The sequence below is a fragment of the Colobus angolensis genome, unplaced genomic scaffold (genome assembly GCF_000951035.1).
Source record: "Colobus angolensis palliatus isolate OR3802 unplaced genomic scaffold, Cang.pa_1.0 Scaffold11, whole genome shotgun sequence".
In the NCBI taxonomy this organism is placed as follows: Eukaryota; Metazoa; Chordata; class Mammalia; order Primates; family Cercopithecidae; genus Colobus; species Colobus angolensis.
In genome coordinates, this window is record NW_012112030.1 from 3,849,526 (window position 1) to 3,869,301 (window position 19,776).

At 39.8% G+C, this 19,776-nt stretch overlaps 1 protein-coding gene across 1 annotated transcript in view; it reads left to right on the top strand.

Moving 5' to 3' along the window:
* The window catches only part of STYK1 (serine/threonine/tyrosine kinase 1), a 54,851-nt gene extending 35,580 nt beyond the window's left edge, over positions 1 to 19,271 (top strand). The window contains exons 3-12 of the mRNA XM_011952893.1: positions 1,374 to 1,499; positions 3,896 to 4,015; positions 4,462 to 4,596; positions 7,532 to 7,795; positions 9,377 to 9,558; positions 11,593 to 11,676; positions 14,135 to 14,343; positions 16,315 to 16,355; positions 17,020 to 17,116; positions 18,634 to 19,271. Coding sequence (XP_011808283.1) covers positions 3,964 to 4,015; positions 4,462 to 4,596; positions 7,532 to 7,795; positions 9,377 to 9,558; positions 11,593 to 11,676; positions 14,135 to 14,343; positions 16,315 to 16,355; positions 17,020 to 17,116; positions 18,634 to 18,838 — 1,269 coding nt within the window. The 5' untranslated portion in view covers positions 1,374 to 1,499; positions 3,896 to 3,963 and the 3' untranslated portion in view covers positions 18,839 to 19,271. The remainder of the gene's footprint in view (positions 1 to 1,373; positions 1,500 to 3,895; positions 4,016 to 4,461; positions 4,597 to 7,531; positions 7,796 to 9,376; positions 9,559 to 11,592; positions 11,677 to 14,134; positions 14,344 to 16,314; positions 16,356 to 17,019; positions 17,117 to 18,633) is intronic.
* Positions 19,272 to 19,776: the final 505 nt, after the last annotated feature.

Here is a 19,776-nt window from a genome sequence, read left to right on the forward strand (position 1 = left end):
TGGCACAATGGATTTAATTGTACCTTACTGGAACAGGGCCAGATGTTATACTGAGTTCAATCACGGAATTTTTCACTAGATGTAAGCAGGCAGAGTACAGGAAATCTGATTTTAGAAGTCATATGCCTAGGTATATTTTGGTAAAAAGAGTTTACTCTGGAAAGTCATGGGTTAATTTCAGATTGTGTCTGGGAGACTGTATTGTGCTAACTGAAAAGAAATGCCACTTAATAAGAGTTGTGTTATGATTGCAAATAGAATATAGTGTGAATTAAAATAGATGCCTAAATGCAGTGTGACATTATGCTTGTATTGTATGTGTAAAAGTTTAGAGAATTAATATTACTATTTAGTTCAATTTCGTTATAGTTATATTCATGAGCTTTTATGGTCTTCAGACTATAGTCTCGTAAAGACTTAGCGTGGACTTTACTCCTCATTTTACTTTCATTCTCTTCCCCTTTGTATCTCCTTCATTGCACTGTTTCTCCTCAGGATTCCCAATTAAAGAGGGGAGTTAAAACTTTAACATGCTAAGAGAAAGTCTGAAGCAACTGATGAGAGAAAATTTAGGAATGATAACTACCAGTGAGACGATATTATTGCTCTAATTCGAACCCTGCCTGAAGAGATTTGGCTCTGTAGATATAGGATTATGTAAACTAGAGGCAAAGTATGTACAAACATATTTTACAACTATCAAACATAGTTGTCACAATAAAATATATTACAATTCCACTAGGCCCTTGGTTCCAAAGCCATGGATTTCATTATTCATAACATTAAATAGAGAACTGTGGATAATGCTTTATAGTGTAAGAACTTTACAGTTCAGCTAAGAGAAGAAGCAGTAGCCTACATATTTTCTCTGACATATTGGGAAAAGTATTTAGATACAATGAAAGGGAGTGGAGTATTGGTCAGACTGAACAGGAACCTTGGTCAGAAGTATCCTTCTAGTGGTCAGGTGGGCCAGAATTGGACCCATGGGAAAAGTCATCCTCGGGGGTTTTGGCATCAAGGCATGCCTTTTCTCAGCTTGTCAGAGTGGGCAGGCAAAGCCATGTGGTTTCTGTGTGTGAATTTCAAGGAAAAAGTGATCTAGAGAGGAATATTGCTGTTACAAGTAAATATAAGCATTCTCTGATGTATGAGCTTTGGTGGCCTCTTTGTGGTGAGGTTTCCCACATTAGTGTTCATGGATATGTGGGTGTGCCCGGTGTGTATGCCCTAAAAATCCTAGACTCATCTGGTACACTCCATATGCCTCTACCTAAACTGTAACCGTCAGAAAGGGCTTATTGTATACACATATGGAAAGCAATTTCATTGAGTGGGCCTCCTCATTCTATACATTGATCTCCTTGCTCTAGCATCCAATTTCACTGGGCTGCGAGATATCCATAAGCCTTGCCTCTTTAAACGACTTATGTACAAGTAAATGTGATGCTGAGAACCTGGTTCGGGAAATGCAGTAGCAGGCCATAGTGCCTCCAAAGGTGAGTGCCCTGTGATAGGTGTGATAGTCAGTGTAAGGGTGTAAGCATGAGTTTGAGTTATCAGGGATAGGTGTGTTTGGCCAGGTGCCTATGGTTGAGTATGGATACCCTCCATGGGCAGTTCACTGTACCCATGTCGGGGCACAGGCACACACATGGCTTTAAACGACTCCCTTCAGTATGTATCAGTGGGTGTGTAGTTTGTTTTCTGGGCAGAGCTCGCGAGTCTGAGCTAGCTGCTGACTGACCCTTTTTTTCCACTTGTGCTGTGGTAAGAGGGAGTATATACGCTGAGAACCTCCTCCTCAGAAAGCCAAACTGGTTAAACTGGCTGCTCCGTGAATGAAAATAATTACTTCTGATAATCCACTAAAAAGGAAGCGAAGGAAAGGAAAATAAGAACGAAAACAGCAGTGATGAATTTTCTAATAGCCTTCCTGAATTCACCCTACTGATCCAGTGTTTTATTTCTCAGACCTTCTCCTTTGTGCCACTCTCTTAAGAGTCTGTTTCTTGAAAGTTTCATCACGAGTGCCAGTCCTTCCATGTGGCCTCGCGAATTGTGAAAACTTTCTCAGCCACATTTCTCCTTGCCTTTTTGGTTTACACACTAGATACGGTGGACTTTGCTATCTAACTATTCATCGACTTCTTAGATCCCGTTCTAAGAATAAGGATAAGGATAAGAATTTCCCACTTCTGTGCAAATTTTCCACCCGCTGGCTACTTTGCTGTCTACCTGGGCTTTTGTCAACCAACTACACAGTTTTGTCTCTCTTGAGTTATAAGGGAATTGCTTAACTATTGAACACACATACAAGTTCATGGTGCTCCAGGAAGAGTGGAAAACAGGTAAGGCAGAATCTGGAAGGCTTCTTTACATAGGTCTTTCAGGCACTGAGAGATTCTACCTCAGTAAATAACACTGTGGTTGTTAGTATCAGTAATAAAAACAATGCGTAACGTAATAGTAGAGGACAGCACAATATGGCCAATGTAACACCTGTACAATATAGTGGCATATTATATAAGCTATGCTTCTGATTTTTGTTTTATATTTTTATGAAGTCACTCCAAGACTGGATGGCATATTTAGACTTATTTAGGAGAAAAATCACTGTATTTTCTTTCAAGTTAATCAGAATTAAAGAAGTAGGCTTTGCTGACTATAGAACCATGGGTGTGTCTTGTCAAGCAAAGGCAAAATATAAATTTAGGAGAGGGATGGGAGAGTGGTAAACATGAGTTCTCTTCGGAAAGAAAGAACCAAGTTTCTGGGGGTGTTATTTGAAACATGTACTGATTATATTATATAAACTTAACAGTGATACACATAAAGAATCGATTGCCAGACAAACAAGAAACTAATAACTAGAGTCTACTTGGAGGAGACTGGAGGAGAGTTAAGAACTGGATAAATGGAAAAGAATGGGGTGGGAGAAAGATTTTTATGCTATCCTATTTTACATTTTTAGTTTTTGAATCATACGAATGTATTTTCTTTTTATTTAAGAGAGAAAGAGAAGGTGGCTTGGTACTGATACTTCCTTTATATCCTGGTAGCAATCAGTGTCCATGTCTATATCTGATATGAGCAGAGGAAGCACCTTGAAGCTTTGAGGGATGAGGAATTAAATAGTTTTCATTGATAAATGCTGTCTGTTCATTGCTTGTGAGGGTGCGGATATTTCAGAGAAATAAAGCAAATGTGTAATTCATATCCTTTGACGTCTGTCAATTTTTTATTCATTATCTGAATTAACTGTGTGTAAAAATGAAATTAAATGTTTTCTTTAGAGCTAGATATGGTAGCTCATACCTATAATTCCAGAGACTCGGGGGGGCTGAGGCATAAGGATTACTGGAACCCAAGAATTTGATAATTCAGTGAGCCGTGATCACACCACTGCACTCAAGCCTGGACTACAGAGCAAGATCCCAACTTCAAAAAAAAGTTTTGCTTAAAAAATGTGATGCACAGCTAAAAAAATATATTAGACATGCTTAATACTGTAGGGGAGGTAGATCATGCCTACATAACCCATGGATCGCAGTTCAGATGGATGTTGCGAATCTGTACTTGATCATGGGAGCAGAAGTCTCAGGTGGGAGGGGAGACTTTAAAATAATTTCAGTAACAATTGAATGAAAGGAGAAGAGCAGATCAGAGCTGTCTTGGCTGTGTAATAGAGAAAAGAGAAATGTTGAAAGGAGAAGGTTGGGAGGGTTCTTCCAACCTGAATGTCAGCTAGGTAGATAGAGATAAATGGATGACTCAGAGAGGTAGCCAGTTACCTAACTAGTGATCTGTAGAGGCAGTGTAAAATTCTGTGTGTGTTTCATTTATTTTTTTTCGTTCATTTTATTTTTTTTTTCAAAAGCCACTCAATCCTTAGGAATTACTCACAGCTGTGCTCTGTGCATTCTCTGTGGGCCTAGCAGGGAAGAGGACAGCCCTGTGGCAATGGGCATGACACGAATGCTCCTGGAATGCAGTCTCAGTGACAAATTGTGTGGTAAGTACAGATTCCACAGATGTCTATCCTCTGATTGTAGAATTATGAAGGCTAAGGTCTGGATAGATTCTAGAAGGAGGATGATTTGATTTCCAGTAGAAATGAAGACAGTGGTGATAAAAGGATGGGGACTAGAAGCCATTGTCTTTTTGGGGAGAGGGTAAGTGCTAATCAGAGATCCAGATGCTGCTTCTTCAGTCTTGGTAAGAAAACTGCCAGAAGCAACGTCATGTACATTTGATGGGCTAAGAAACAGGGCCACTGGGGTTTCGGATTAGAGAGTTACTCCCAGCAGTGTTTCTGTTGAATGGAAGTAGAGGGGAAGGTAGAAGAGATGACCTTTTCATGTATGATGAGCTGATTGCTGGTGCATAGGGGAAATTGCATGAACGCCAGGTTAGGCTTCTTCTTCATTCTCTTCTCTTCCTATGTGATTGCCTACCCAGTCATCCAGGAGAAGCAGTATGAAGTGATTATCGTCCCAACTTTCTTGGTTACTATCTTCCTCATCCTTCTTGGGGTCATCCTGTGGCTTTTTATTAGAGAACAAAGAACTCAACAGCAGCGTCCTGGACCTCGAGGTAAAGCTCAAACTTTGGGGCTGGGCAGGGGCTTAAAGAAGATGGAGATTAGGGCCGGGCGCGGTGGCTCAAGCCTGTAATCCCAGCACTTTGGGAGGCCGAGACGGGCGGATCACGAGGTCAGGAGATCGAGACCATCCTGGCTAACACGGTGAAACCCCGTCTCTACTAAAAAAATACAAAAACTAGCCGGGCGAGGCGGCGGGCGCCTGTAGTCCCAGCTACTCGGGAGGCTGAGGCAGGAGAATGGCATAAACCCAGGAGGCGGAGCTTGCAGTGAGCTGAGATCCGGCCACTGCACTCCAGTCCGGGCAACAGAGCGAGAGTCCGCCTCAAAAAAAAAAAAAAAAGAAGAAGATGGAGATTAGGAAAAAGTATGGTCTAAGTTTCAATGAGCCCATGTCTAGAAGTCTAGGTACCTGCAATGAGAGAGACATGGGTTCCCTCCCATGGAGTTGAGAGGGGGATGATCTCTTTTCTAGGAAGTCCTGAGTTGGAATTCGACATGTGCTTACTGACTGAAAAAAGAGTGTGCAAGAAAAAACCTCATATAACCTGTTTCTATTCCTATTGGACTATCAAAACTGTTTCTATTCCTATTGGACTATATGAGTGCCTAAGGACCTAGGAGAAAGACCTAAGGGGGTAAAGTCCAGGGCTTTATTAACATCCCAGGAGGATGACATATCACCCTATGATACATTCCATTCCTAATCTTTGCCTCCAGGATATATGGTGGAAAGGAGGGGCCTTCATATTTTAATAGTCTTTGAAGTGCTAAGTAGATGATAACAGTCTGTTCCAGAGTTCCATTGAGCATATAATAAAAGGGAATCAGCTCATACATGAAACTCAGGGTAAAAAGAAGGAAAAAGAAAACTCTCATAATAATACGAAACTCTATAGTGGCTAATCCTTAGTTTTTCTTTAAATTTTATCTCACTTCTCTTATACTTCACTTTTATAGAAAACTTCTCAAACAAGTTGTCTAAACTCACTTCTAGTACTTCTACTCATCACATTCTCTTCTGAACCCACTAAAATAAGGTTTTTATCTCTACCACTTTGCCAAAACAAGTCTTTCCAAGGTCATCAATGACAGCTATGTTGACAAGTCCAGTGATCAATACTTAGTCTTCGTCTTACCTGATCTGTCAAAAGCCTTTGAAACAGTTTTGAACTTTTTTTCTTGAAATACTTAAGAAAACTAAAGCCACTTCCTAAATGTTATAATTTTTAGTCTTATGGATTCAAATATGTTTTCTATTCCAATGATAATCCCTTGAACTCGATTCTCGTATTAACCCACCTACTGCACAGTTTCAATAGAATTCAAATCTCATATATAATATGACCAAAACAAAGGTCCTGAAATTCTCTCACAAATGTCCTGCCCAAATAGTCTTGCCTGTCTTAGTAAAGGGCAAATCCTGTCTTCTGTGTTTTCAGTCTCAAACCTTGACGATATCCTTAACTCCCTTCTTTCTCTCATAGTCCATATCTAGTCCATAAGCAAACACTGTTACCCTGTTTTCAAAATAACCCCAAGTTACTCTCACATCTCACAGATCACTGCAACACACTCTTAACGTTCCCTGCTTCTGCCCCTACTCCTTTATAGAAAGGCCAGAATGAGTCTTTTAATAGTCAGTCCTGTTAGTTGTCAGATTGAAATCTCTCTGCCACAACACACATGCAGTAACCTCCCACCTTGCTCAGAATGAAAAATGACAAAATACTTTCCATGGCCTTACATGATCTGGGCCTCCCTGGCCTTATCTCCTACTACTCTCCAATGATCCCACTTGGCTCCAGCTACAGTGGCTTCCTTGCTGTTTCTCAGCTATTATAGGTATGCTCCCTGCTTAATGCTTTTGCAATTTTTGCTCCCTTTGCCTACAGTACTCTCCCTGACACCAGCATGGTTTGCTCCCTAGTTGCTTCCAGGCCTTTCCCAAATGTTATCTCATCATAAAGGCCTTTCTTGACCTTCATATATAACACAGGTGACTGATTCACTGGTGTTGCTTCTCCCCACTGCCTTTTTTTTTTTTTTAAGAAATGGAGTCTCGCTATGTTGCTCAGGCTGAATGCTAATTCCTGGGCTCAGGAGATCCTCTTGCCTTGGCCTCCCCAATAGCTGGGATTACAGGCTCATGGCACCACACTCAGCTTTTTCTCCATCTTTTATTTTCCTCCACAACATTAATTGCTTGATATATTATTACCTGCTTCCTCTCCCCTACCACTAGAAAGTAATCTTCAGGTGAATCTGGACTTTGCCTGTTCCCAACACTTACAACAGTACCTGGCATGTAATAAGTGGTATTTGTTGAATAAATGAATAAATGTAGATTTAATACGAAGGATGAACCTCTCTTTTTTGCTGGCCAAGGGAGGGAGAAAGTACCCAAAGACTTTTTTGACCGAGACTCAAGGATATATGAAATAACTTGACTTTTGGGGTAACTTGAGGGAGGAAGAATAACCATAGCTTAAAGCTGATTAATTATCCATACCTTTCCTCCAACTTTGAAAGCCATTTGTCTGACTTAAATGACAGTTCTCACTGGCAGTTACCTCCACCTTTAGGCATCTGTGGTTTGGATTCCTATTCAGGAACTTCCCTAATTGTCTCCATACCACACTCATGGGGAGTACTCAATTGTAACCCAGAGGAAGGAAGGCAGAAAGGAAGTGTCATGACCACTTTCCTACGGTCCTTCTTGAGTTGTCTTAAGAAGTAATGGGGATTATCGTAAAGGTTCTACAAACTTGGCATTGATGCTGGTTTATAGAGAAGCATCAGAAGACAACTCCACATTGGCCAGAGAGAAAACTGCAGAAGGAACTTGCTTGCCAGTTTGTTTCAGGGTCTGCTTTCTGGAATCCCCAGGGCAGGGAAAAACTGGTTGACACCATCTCTCTGTTCTAGATGCTGCCCCTGTCCCTCCGTCTAGGGACCTAAGCTGGGAAGCAGCTGGACATGGAGGAAATGTGGCTTTGCCACTTAAGGAGACATCAGTGGAAAACTTTCTGGGAGCTACACCTGCCCTGGCTAAGCTGCAGGTACCGCGGGAGCAACTCTCTGAAGTTCTGGAGCAGATTTGCAACGGTAGCTATGGGCCTATCTTGCGAGCCAATATGAACACTGGGGATGCTTCTAAGCCCAAGAGTGTTATTCTCAAGGCTTTAAAAGGTAAAACAAGAAGTATTTGACTCTCCTTCCCCTAACAGTAAATATTAACAGGCTTTGTGAACATTGAGATGTTAACTAACTGTCGTGATCACAACCATGTACAGAAGGAAATAGAGTGGAAACTTGAGACAGAAATATTTTTCTTGGTATCCTCCTTTTTTTTTTTTCTTTTTTTTTTTGAGACGGACTCTTGCTCTGTCGCCCAGGCTGGAGTGCAGTGGCCGGATCTCAGCTCACTGCAAGCTCTGCCTCCTGGGTTTACGCCGTTCTCCTGCCTCAGCCTCCCGAGTAGCTGGGACTACAGGCTCCCGCCACCTCGCCTGGCTAGTTTTTTGTAGTTTTTAGTAGAGATGGGGTTTCACCGCATTAGCCAGGATGGTCTCGATCTCCTGACCTCGTGATCCGCCCTCCTCGGCCACCCAAAGTGCTGAGATTACAGGCTTCAGCCACCGCGCCCGGCCCTTTTTTAATTACATAAATTGTTTATTGTGAATCCTCACCCAATCTCCAAATAATAACTAAAATGACTACCACGGATAAGTACAATGTTATGATGAGTAAGATGTTAGCTGTGGGTTTTTACACAGTCTTTATTGTGTTGAGGTACATTCCTTCTGTACTTAGTTTGTGTAGTGTTTTTATCATGAAAGGATATTGCACTTTATCAAATGCCTTTTCTGCATTGATTGAAATGATCATATGATGTTTATACTTTATTCTGTTAATGCGGTATGTCACAGAATTGATTTGCATACGTTAAAACATCCTTGCATCCTAGGTTCCCTAGCTCTTCTTTGCTATGGAGGCTGTTAAAACTGATTTTTTTTCACAATGGATGTTACTTGGACTAGGATTCTGAGATTGTTTCCTCATTTTGCTTTATTCTTTGATACCCTTTCCTGATATTATATTTCTTTTTTTTTGATCTGGAGTTTTGCTCTTGTCACCCAGGCTGGAGTGCAGTGGTGCGATCTGGGCTCACTGCAACCTCCGCCTCCCAGGTTTAAGTGATTCTCCTGCCTCAGCCTCCTGAGTAGCTGGGATTACAGGCATGTGCTACCATGGCCAGCTAATTTTTGTATTATTAGTAGAAATGGGGTTTCACCATATTGGCCGGGCCAGTCTCGAACTCCTGACCTTAGCCACCAGCCTCGGCCTCCCAAAGTGCTGGGATTACAGGCGTGAGCCATTGAACCCAGCTTATATTATATTTCTTTCTCTCTCTCTCTTCTTCATGATATGGGCCCGTAATGGTGGATACATAGAACAAAGATAAGACAAGCAAGGGTATTAATCCAAAGGACTAGACAGTGATAACTTTTTAATGCAAACAGACTATCTCTCTAGGCAGATGAAAGCCTATCCAGTTCTAATAATTATGATTCTGTGTTACCTTTGATAAAAGATCAGTGATATTAAGCATCATCTTCTTCTAATTGGTCCCCTTTGTATTTATTTTTGCCTACATTCACTCCCATGTGGGGCCTTAAGAATTACCGTCTTAAGTTGCCTCCTGCTCCCTGCCTCGACTCATCGAGGATGTGCTGACTGCTCACTGCCTGGCTCTTTCATCCTCTACAGAACCAGCCGGGCTCCATGAGGTACAAGATTTCTTAGGGCGAATCCAATTCCATCAATACCTGGGGAAACACAAGAACCTAGTGCAGCTGGAAGGCTGCTGCACTGAAAAGCTGCCACTCTATATGGTGTTGGAGGATGTGGTCCATGGGGACCTGCTCAACTTTCTCTGGACCTGTCGGCGGGTGAGCAGTAGGGCAGAGGTATTAGGAGGTTAAGGCTTGACCTTGTTGATTAGCTTTTCACATGTCAATTAGTGTGACAAATGACAAAATGCAGAGACATTATAATAGCATGACAGAATAATAGAACTTTTTGTAATTATAGAAATGTTCTATAACTGCTCCATCTAATATGAGAAGCCACTAATCACAGATAGCTTCTAGACACTTGAAATGTGGCTGATGTGATGGAGAAATTAAATTTTAAATTTTATTTAACTTTAAGTAATAGAAGTTTAAATAGCCACATGTGGCTAATGAGCACAGAGTGGACAGTACCAGTTTAGAGCATGGACTTTAGGATTCACCTCCTACTAGTTATGTGACTTTGAGCAAGTCACCTTTCTGATACTGAGTTTTCTGAATCTGTAAAATGGGAGTAATAATTATTATAAAAAATACAAGAAATTATGTATGTGAAAATGGTGGTTGGTACAGAGTAAGCACTCAAAATGGTAGCTGGTTTAAAGATAATTATATAATGACATGAGTATTTTTGGTAATGATTGTAATTTTGTTGTGGTTATTAAGTGTGTTTTCCCTTCTGTAACGTCACCATAGTATGGTGGGGCAAACTCAGGGAGAAATTTAGCTTGTAAAATTTTTGTAGCTCAAACTCATGTTTTTTAAAATTAAAATGTTCAGACATTTTTAGCCTCAAATGGATGTCCTTTTCCTTACAATTTCTCATGTTCTACATTCCTCTTTGAGAAGTGTTACCTGTTTCCCTAGTTTCTTACTTGCTAGTGAGCAAGTTCAATATTCTTTGAACGTCCTTCATACGCCGATTATTGTACGACTGAATGTGTATGAGAAAGGGACCCTGTTATTGTCTTCCATCAGTGTTGTCAGTAGGACAATTGCAAGTATTTAGGCATTTTAAACTTTTTTTTTTTTTTTTTTTTTTTTTTTGAGACGGAGTCTCGCTCTGTCGCCCAGGCTGGAGTGCAGTGGCCGGATCTCAGCTCACTGCAAGCTCCGTCTCCCGGATTCACGCCATTCTCCTGCCTCAGCCTCCCGAGTAGCTGGGACTACAGGCGCCTGCCATCTCGCCCGGCTAGTTTTTTGTATTTTAGTAGAGACGGGGTTTCACTGTGTTAGCCAGGATGGTCTCGATCTCCTGACCTTGTGATCCGCCCGTCTCGGCCTCCCAAAGTGCTGGGATTACAGGCTTGAGCCACCGCGCCCGGCCCATTTTAAACTTTTTAAAGAGGTCACTCATCTAAAACTTGTTTTGTCCTCTAACTGCACTAACTTCTTTCCATTTTTCAAAAATACCACGCAGCTCTATTTCAGATTATCTTTGTATGTTTTTCTTGTTCCACCAAACTTCTCTCTTCTCTTCTTTTCATAGTTAATTTCCACTCATCCTTCAGATCTCATCAAACAATTCCCCTGTCCCTCCAACTCAATCAACTCTCTTCTGCCCGTGATCATATGCTCTCTTAGCACTTTGTACATTTCCTTTATGGCACTTACAGATATGTAACCATTTATTTGTGTGTGATTATTTGATTCCGATTCACATGTGCCTGTCACACAACAAGCTCCAGAAGGCAGCAGCCATGCTATTGTACTCACGCTTGTATTCCCAGTTCCCAACATGGAATAAGGGACATTTCAGGCATTCAATAAAGATGCATTCAGTTAATGTGCTAAATTAATCATGAACACATGTGTGCTCACATGTGCATACACACAAACACTCACACAGAACCCCAGAAAAACTGCTGTTTTATTCAGTGGATAGTCTTATTTATACTTGCCTTACTTACCTGCTATTCATCTATGTCTGTCATTGTTTTCCAGTCCAGTTGATCATTTTATTTCTCTGCCTATCTGAAAATCTCCCACATCAGCCTCACTTTGAACATTAGTCCTTATATTTTTCTTAGCTTTGGTAACTGCATTTCAGAGTATCTCTGCCCAACTTTATTTCTTTTCCAAATCTGTTAGTGCCATTTTGATATAATGGCTTTTTTCCCCCTGTCTCTTTAGGATGTGATGACCATGGATGGTCTTCTCTATGATCTCACAGAAAAACAAGTATATCACATTGGAAAGCAGGTCCTTTTGGCACTGGTAAGACGACGCAAAATGACAACTGATGGTGTGACATTTTCTTGTTAGCCTTGTTTTTTATGCCATATTTCTCATATTAATATTCTCAAGTGGTGTATATGTTCTAAAGAAAATTAGAAGTTAGGGGGCAGAAACTCAAGTATGGATACATTGTTTTTAGTCCCTTCTTTAGGGATTTATCTAGATAATTTACTACACTATTGGTCATTTCAGGAAGAAAGTAGTCAACTTAGGGTTTATACAAGGAACAGGAAGGATTTTAAAGATTTTTCAGTCCTAAAATTCAACAGCCAGGGCCAAGAGGTATACGCCCATTTACTTGATACTTTTACATCCCCATATGTACTAATAATAGAATTAAAAGAGAAGGATAGGGAAGCAAGTAGGGAAAAGATACAGAAAGAGAAACTGAATGGGTGAAAGGCGACAGAACCAGAAGGAAGTATGCAATTTTATACCTGAAAAACAAGAAAAACTAGTTCAGAACATGTTTGGTTAGAGACTTGCTTTGATACTGAATGTGACAGGGAGTACATATAATTATAAAATGATTAAGGAACAAGTGGAAAAGGATGAATGAGAAGAGCAACAGTTGGATAATTCCTTTATTTTAAAACAACTTAAAGAGGTAAGACAAAGAACCCAGGGTTTAAGATAAAAAATTTACCTTTACCAGAATTACCCAGGAACTTTCTATGTCTATTTCTATGAAATTATTTAAATAATTGTGTTTAAAATTAACATTTGCTATGGAAAATCAGGGCTCTGTGAAGCTGCTGTTTTAAATATTTGATTTATCTTGCCACCTTGAGGTGTGGAATATAGGGATCTAAGTGGAATCAGGAAAAGGTTAGAAAAAAAGGATTAAGGGGGGTAAGGAGTAATAGTTATGGTTGAAGCTCCTAAGGGACAAGGGAGAGTACACATCATATATGTGAATATTGTCTATGGTGCTTGGATGGCCTCGTTGGTATGTTCCCTTGATAAAGAGTGTCAGGATACAGCCTACCCTGTATTCAGAGCCACAATTGCAGAGGTGCCGTACAGGGATGAATTGGTCAAACTGGTGCATTCATCAGGACCCTGTGCTACCTGTTACAAGGCAATATCATACTATTTTTTCTTACTTTTAACAACCTCAAAGTCAGTTACATTCTTTAATTCTTATCATGGCAGTATAATTTCTTATTTTAAAGCTTCACCAGACACAGAAAACTGCTAGTTTTCTTTATCATCAGTGATTGGAAATTATCACCTTTATGTTTTAATTTTCTATACCATCCTTGTTTAGTAATTACAGCCCTCAATCTCCAGGTCTTCAGTCACGTATAGTTTTGCAGCTTCTCCTTATGTCTTGAATAGTTTGATGCTATCGGAAATGACTCCAAAAATCAATTATCATAGGGTGCCATAGCTCTCCGATGCTCTGTTGGCTGTACTAGAATTTGATACTTCTTAAAAATGTAGGTTACCAGTTCTTTCTTCTTACATTTTGGTTTAGTAAATCTGGGGTGAAAATCTTATGTTTAAAAAGCTCTCAGGCAATTCCAATATGCAGACTGACGAGAATTTTTAGTAGAGTTTATATAGTATATCCTATGAATTATAATACCTGGTTCTGGTCAGTACCACTTAATAACTCTGTGGCCATTTGTAATCATTTCAGTTTATCTAAAAGAGAATTTCTGAATTCAACTCATGCAGTTATTTTAGGGGAAAAAGTGAGATATGTATGTAAATTTTTCATTATGATACTCAATTTTGGTATGTATTACATTGTTTTGGGGACTACTGCTAGAAACTTGGAATCAGGCCGGGTGCGGTGGCTCATACCCGTAATCTCAGCACTTTGGGAGGCCAAAGTGGGCGGATCACGAGGTCAAGAGATTGAGACCATCTTGGCTAACACGGTGAAACCCCGTCTCTACTAAAAATGCAAAAAAATAGCTGGGCTTGTAGCAGGCGCCTGAAATCCCAGCTACTCAGGAGGCTGAGGCAGGAGAATGGCGTGAACCCAGGAGGCGGAGCTTGCAGTGAGCTGAGATCCGGCCACTGCACTCCAGCCTGGGCGACAGAATGAGACTCTGTCTCAAAAAAAAAAAAAAAAAGAAAAAAGGAAGAAACTTGGAATCTACTCCCTTCTCCAGTGTCTAGCTGGGTCCTTTCTCACGGGAAAGGAAAATCAAGCAAGGGTCAGTGTTTGACACAGAGGTGATTATATTTTCAAAATCCAGTATTAATGTCATTTGAATTATTTGCTCAATTTGGTATTCCTAAACACAAGGCAGAAACGTGCGATTCATTAGTATGCTTTGGAAGTGACGTATCATCATTAGTGAGACTTGTTCAGAGTAGAAAATGTCCTTGTGTTTTTGAAGATTCCTAGGACTGTCTCTCCTTGTCTGTGACCCAAGCTGTGATCTCAGACAGCTGATCATATTTGATTTTATCTTGACAGGAATTCCTGCAGGATAAGCATTTGTTCCATGGGGATGTGGCAGCCAGGAATATCCTGATCCAAAGTGATCTCACTGCTAAACTCTGTGGATTGGGCCTGGCTTATGAAGTTTACACCCGAGGGGCCATCTCCTCTACTCAAACCATACCTCTCAAGTGGCTTGCCCCAGAACGGCTTCTCCTGAGACCTGCTGGCATCAGAGCAGATGTGTACGGTTTATTCCTGGACTCTGAGTTTACTTTCTTCATGACTTGGGTGTTCTCCCTGAATATGATTTGATCTGTTGCCAATTACTTCTATAAATATAACCTCTACTTAGAAATCAGGCATACTCTCAAGCAGAAATGTTATGTGACAGAGTTCATGTTTGTCATCTGTCTGCAGTCCTTTCTGGTAGTTTTTCAACCTTTTCTTTTCCTTTCTTTTCTTTTCTTTTCTTTCTTTTCTAAGGCAGGATCTCACTGTATTGCCCAGGCTGAAGTGCAGTGGCATGATCACAGCTCACTGCAGCCTCCACCTCCCAGGCTCAAGCGATCCTCCCACCTCAGCCTCCCTAGAAGCTAGGACTGTAGGCATGCACCACCCCGCTTGACTTTTTTTTCTTTCTTTATTTCTTTCTTTTTTTTTTTTTGAGACAAAGTTCACCATGTTGCCCAGGCTGGCCTAGAACTTCCGGGCTCAAGTGATCCTCTCACCTCAGCCTCCCAAAGTGCTGGGATTATAGGCATGAGCAACCATGCCCAGCCTCAAGTACTTCTTCTGTATTAGATTAGCAGCCTTAATTAGAAAAAAAAAAAGTGAAAAGATTATTCACATCAATATCCGAGGACTTAATCTAGTAAAGTCTCTTTTATCTGAAGGAGGTAGGTCCACATAACCAAAATGCCAGTTAAACCATACATTGTTAAAATGAAAAGAAACATACATACCTTCAATAACTTATTTTAACATAAAACTTATAAATGTAGATTATCTGCTTTTTTCAAGGAGGGGCGAGGCTTCTTTTTTTGAGGATGAGTCTCCCAAATGAAGTTGTATGTTGTTCTTTTAGTGTAAATACTATCTTTTAGTGTAAATAAGAATGATTTATTTTTGAGTTCCAGTTCAGAATGATTTTAGGTAGCATGAGAAACCTGAAAATAATTATGAAATTGTTTGCAGACTTTTGATGTTACTCTTCCCAGTTTTCCACAGTTGTCTCCCTCACACAATTTGACAACACTTTCTTTTTCAGCAGTTTATTTTTATAAATAATTTTCAAAACATTCAACTTAGTTTGAAGGAAGATAACACTTTTTTTCATGTAATCAGTATATAAAATATCTAATTGATTATATAACTACATATAATCGCAATTACGTGTAAAATTGACATTAACAGGATCATAAAGAATCACAATTGACTTCTGGTAGCCATATAACTCAATTGCTTGGAGAAGTGAATAGATATAATGTAGAATATCCTGCTAGCCATGAATGCCATGAGCAGCAGAGGAAATTTAGAATATCAGTTAATAGGATGAGTCAGTTATGAGATTTCCATTGCTGCTTCACTGACATCTGCTTTTCAGTAGACATCTCGGGGTAATAAACTTAACTGTAAAATATTAATCATTTAATAATGATATTATAGAATAGTGAACTATACACCTCTCAAGTCATATTGTTTAGGCAAATACCAATTTTAACTATATATAAAGCTTGCTCTGTTAATATTTTTCCTAGGTTTGGGGAATTAAATCTACTGAGAAAATAGTGACTAAATGATAAAACTTGGTTGGATTTGCGCTAAGAATAAAGGCTAGAATTTCAGCAGAGAGGGATGGAAAGGAAGAAAGAGACACAGAGGGAATATTTTTAGGTAAATGTGCTTTTGTGATTGAGGTAAATGTGTTTGTGTGATTATATGCACACATATTTGCAAATAATAAACATCTATTAATTTAAAATACAGGAGAGTAAATAGAGATATAGCTTCAATCCTAAAAGAGATTCGAATCTATGGAAATTGAGCAGAAATGCTTTCTAATGGCAGTTATTTTGCTTTTCAGACACTCATCCTTGATTCTCCTTCATCTGCCTTTTTTATAGGGCTCTTACTAAAGGCCTCTGACACTTAAATGAGCTCTCTTTAGAAAAACAGAAATAGCAATTAAGTAGATGGCTTTGTTTCTTTTACAGCTGGTCTTTTGGGATCCTGCTCTATGAGATGGTGACTCTAGGTAAGCATGAGCCCCAAAATAGTGTGTCCCTGTATGCAAATATGCAAGCATGTTTATTTAAGGGGTGGATGATGTATGCTTTCAGAAAGGGTTTCAGTACAGTGCTGAAGCTTGAAATGGACGACATGTTATCTAAGCCTGATTCCCGTGATGGTCATATAAACTGATTATTTTCTCCTTGCCCCACTCCCTTCTGCCCTGTCCTTTTTTACCTTTCTTTTGCTCTCTTCATCTTTATTTTCCCCAAAATATTACCAAATCCACAGGATGTTTTCAAATCCCAAGGATAATTCCCAGAGTGGTCTTGGATAAACCTAAAAATGTTTACTTCAGACTTATTAATTCATTTGATTGAGAAACTGCACACCTTCCCATGTGCAGAGAGTGGAGGACAGGTCTTATGTCTTACTTTGTCTTATTTGATTACTTTCTTAGAGATTCAGGTTTCTCCTAACTTATCAGGTTTTTTTCTCCAAAACACGTTTCCCCCCAATTCACTACGTTATATCCATATTTGATCACCAGGGAGCAACTGAATCGTATGTAGTATTTTTCCTACGGCTATATCTTTTGCAAGCAACCAATCCAAATGGATGAAGAATAGTGTTAGTTACAGTTCGTATTTTAGAGGACCCTAAAGTTCTCATTATTTTCATAATGACAGGGGCACCACCGTATCCTGAAGTCCCTCCTGCCAGCATCCTACAGCATCTCCAAAAAAGGAAAATCATGAAGAGACCCGGTAGCTGCACACGTAGCATGTAAGTGGGTTTTAAAGATCTGCTCTTCTTTCCTGCCAAATGTTGTTTTGCTCCCTATCAATCATGCCCTTTTCAAAGTGCTCAGATGATCCTCGCCTGTCTGTACCAACGTACAGCTTTTAACCAAACCCATGAAGTGAAATACACCTATCTCATATATTATATATGCACATATGTTATATATACATATACATACACACTCACGCATACTCACACACATACACACACATACCCCCACCACACACTGAGAACTACATTAGGAATCTAATTTTATTATAGTTTAGTTCCACGGGAAGCTTCTAAAATAGGTAGCAAGTAAACTAAACCCAATGCAAGTACAGTAGTGTTTAGTCTACATGTCAGTCTTCTGCCAGCCACAGTTCAGACAGCTGTCATAAAACCCATTGCACTAGAGTTACCCATTCAGAGTATACCAGTTCTTATTTAGTATTTAACTTTTAAATGACTGTCTCCCTGTTTTTCCAGCTCTCAGTGTGGCAGAAGCCAACCAGAGGAAGGGGAGATAAGCAGAAATTACAAAGGCAGAAGGAGGATCCAGTGTTATCAGCAGATAGGGACAGTTAGTGAACCAACCTAGAGGCGGGAAATGGAAACATATAAAATTACACAGACTGTTATTACCAATGAAGTTCAAAAAGGAACTGCTATAGAATGTAAGAAAAGGTTAAATTGTGTATAAGAAGGCAGCAGAGAATATATTAATGTTTTTATTAGAATTGTTGCTATTTTATAAGTTTTTCATCATTGAATGGGTAAATCTATAGCACTTGGTTTTCATTATGATAAACAATTACTGCATCAAGTAGACTAAATTTAAATATCTTAACTATATATGAGTATACACACACACACACAGGCACACAGTATAGTGATGGAGCTAGGTACAATAGAAAGAAATTGATGACAAACATTTCTATGTCTAAAAGGCTGGTCTTGATACTGGGAGAGACGCCTAACTGACAAAATACCTGACCTGGTACCACAACCTCTGGTACTTGTAGCACAGCCTTGTCATCTGCAGTTCTAGCAGCAGCTTCGAGGCACAAGCATTAAAGAGTGTAACATTTTGATGAGGAGATATATGAAACATGAAAATCAACCTAAAGTATGCAGCAGTATATAATGATTAAAAACTCTGTCTCATATCAGAGTAAAAATGATATGTGTTCAGTTCTACCCAGCCCTGTTACTTTACTGCACATTGCTCACAATGTACAGCAAACAATGTCTAGTGATAAAACTGTCCTGTCATACCCTAGTTTGCAAAATATTAAGTCATCCCTATCATACAAGAGCATGTGTTGAGAAAGTGCTATTAAGACTTGATATAAAAAGGTTGAGAAGGAATATCACTCTCTGGGAAGAATATGAGTAGCAGGGTAAACAAGACAATTAAAGAATTGTAGAGTTGTTTGTTAAGGTTTATGAGGAGGGAAGACATGCTCCCCATACATTTGCCTTGTCAAGGAAGTCAGCTTCTTTTGTTTCCCTCTCAGGTATGGTATTATGAAGTCCTGCTGGCGCTGGCATGAGGCTGGCCGCCCCTCACCTAGAGAGCTGCGCTTGCGCCTAGAAGTTGCCATTAAAACTGCAGATGACAAGGCTGTGTTACAAGTACCAGAGTTGGTGGTACCTGAACTGTATGCAGCTGTGGCCGGCATCAGAGTGGAGAGCCTCTTCTACAACTATAGCATGCTTTGAAGAGTCCCGGGCAACACACATTCATGCATGATTATATGTTCTTGGAATCAATTCCTCTAAGAACAGAGAATGGTCTTTCCAGGGGACACAAAGGAAGAAATGGGACATGGATTCTTGATCTTCCTTGGCACATTTCTCGGGAAATCTAAATGATGCTGGATGAGACTCTGCACACCCTGAGCTAAGACATACCGTCAGTCTCACTTCTGCTGTTCCAGTCCTAGAAATCCTGGGTAGAAGTGGTAGACATGTGCAAAGGAAGTTTTAGAACTCTGTAGTATTTATTGGGGCATGACACAAATAAGCTCATCCCTCCCATCCTAGGCTAGTTTCCTCTGGAACCACATTTTTCTCTAGATGATTACAAGGTCCAGAAAATTTGGAATGAAATAAAGGAGTAGAAATCCAATAAAAGAGTTGAAGGGAAAGAAAATTTGAGGTTCTTCTTGCTCAGGATTACAGATGTGGACCAACACCTCCTTCAAGAAAAGGTGGTAGGACACAAAGTTCTTCAGTCCTGAGCCCTACATGTAGGGTTGGAAGAGAACTATAATGGAAAAACCTCTGAGTTTCATGTTAGGTATAGATAAAAGAAAGATGGTCCCCTTTTATCTGATTCTGAAACAGGTAAACTCTGTTACTACATTTAATGAGAAGATGGAGGAGTCATTTCATGATTAAGAACATTCAACATGTATTGTTTATTAAGCTAGCTTCCTAGTTCCAATTAGACTAAGGAGACTAAGCCTAGAGAGTCAATGTTAGAACAGTGATAAGAATGCTGTGTGTGTGTATGTGTGTGTGTGTACAATAAATAGGAGATGTAGAAACTAACCAAGAAGGCTTTGTAGCCCAGTCTTTAACAAGGGCTAGAAAAGAATGTGATCTGATATGGAAGGATAGCAGCTTCTAATTTTCAATCATCCATTGATATACTG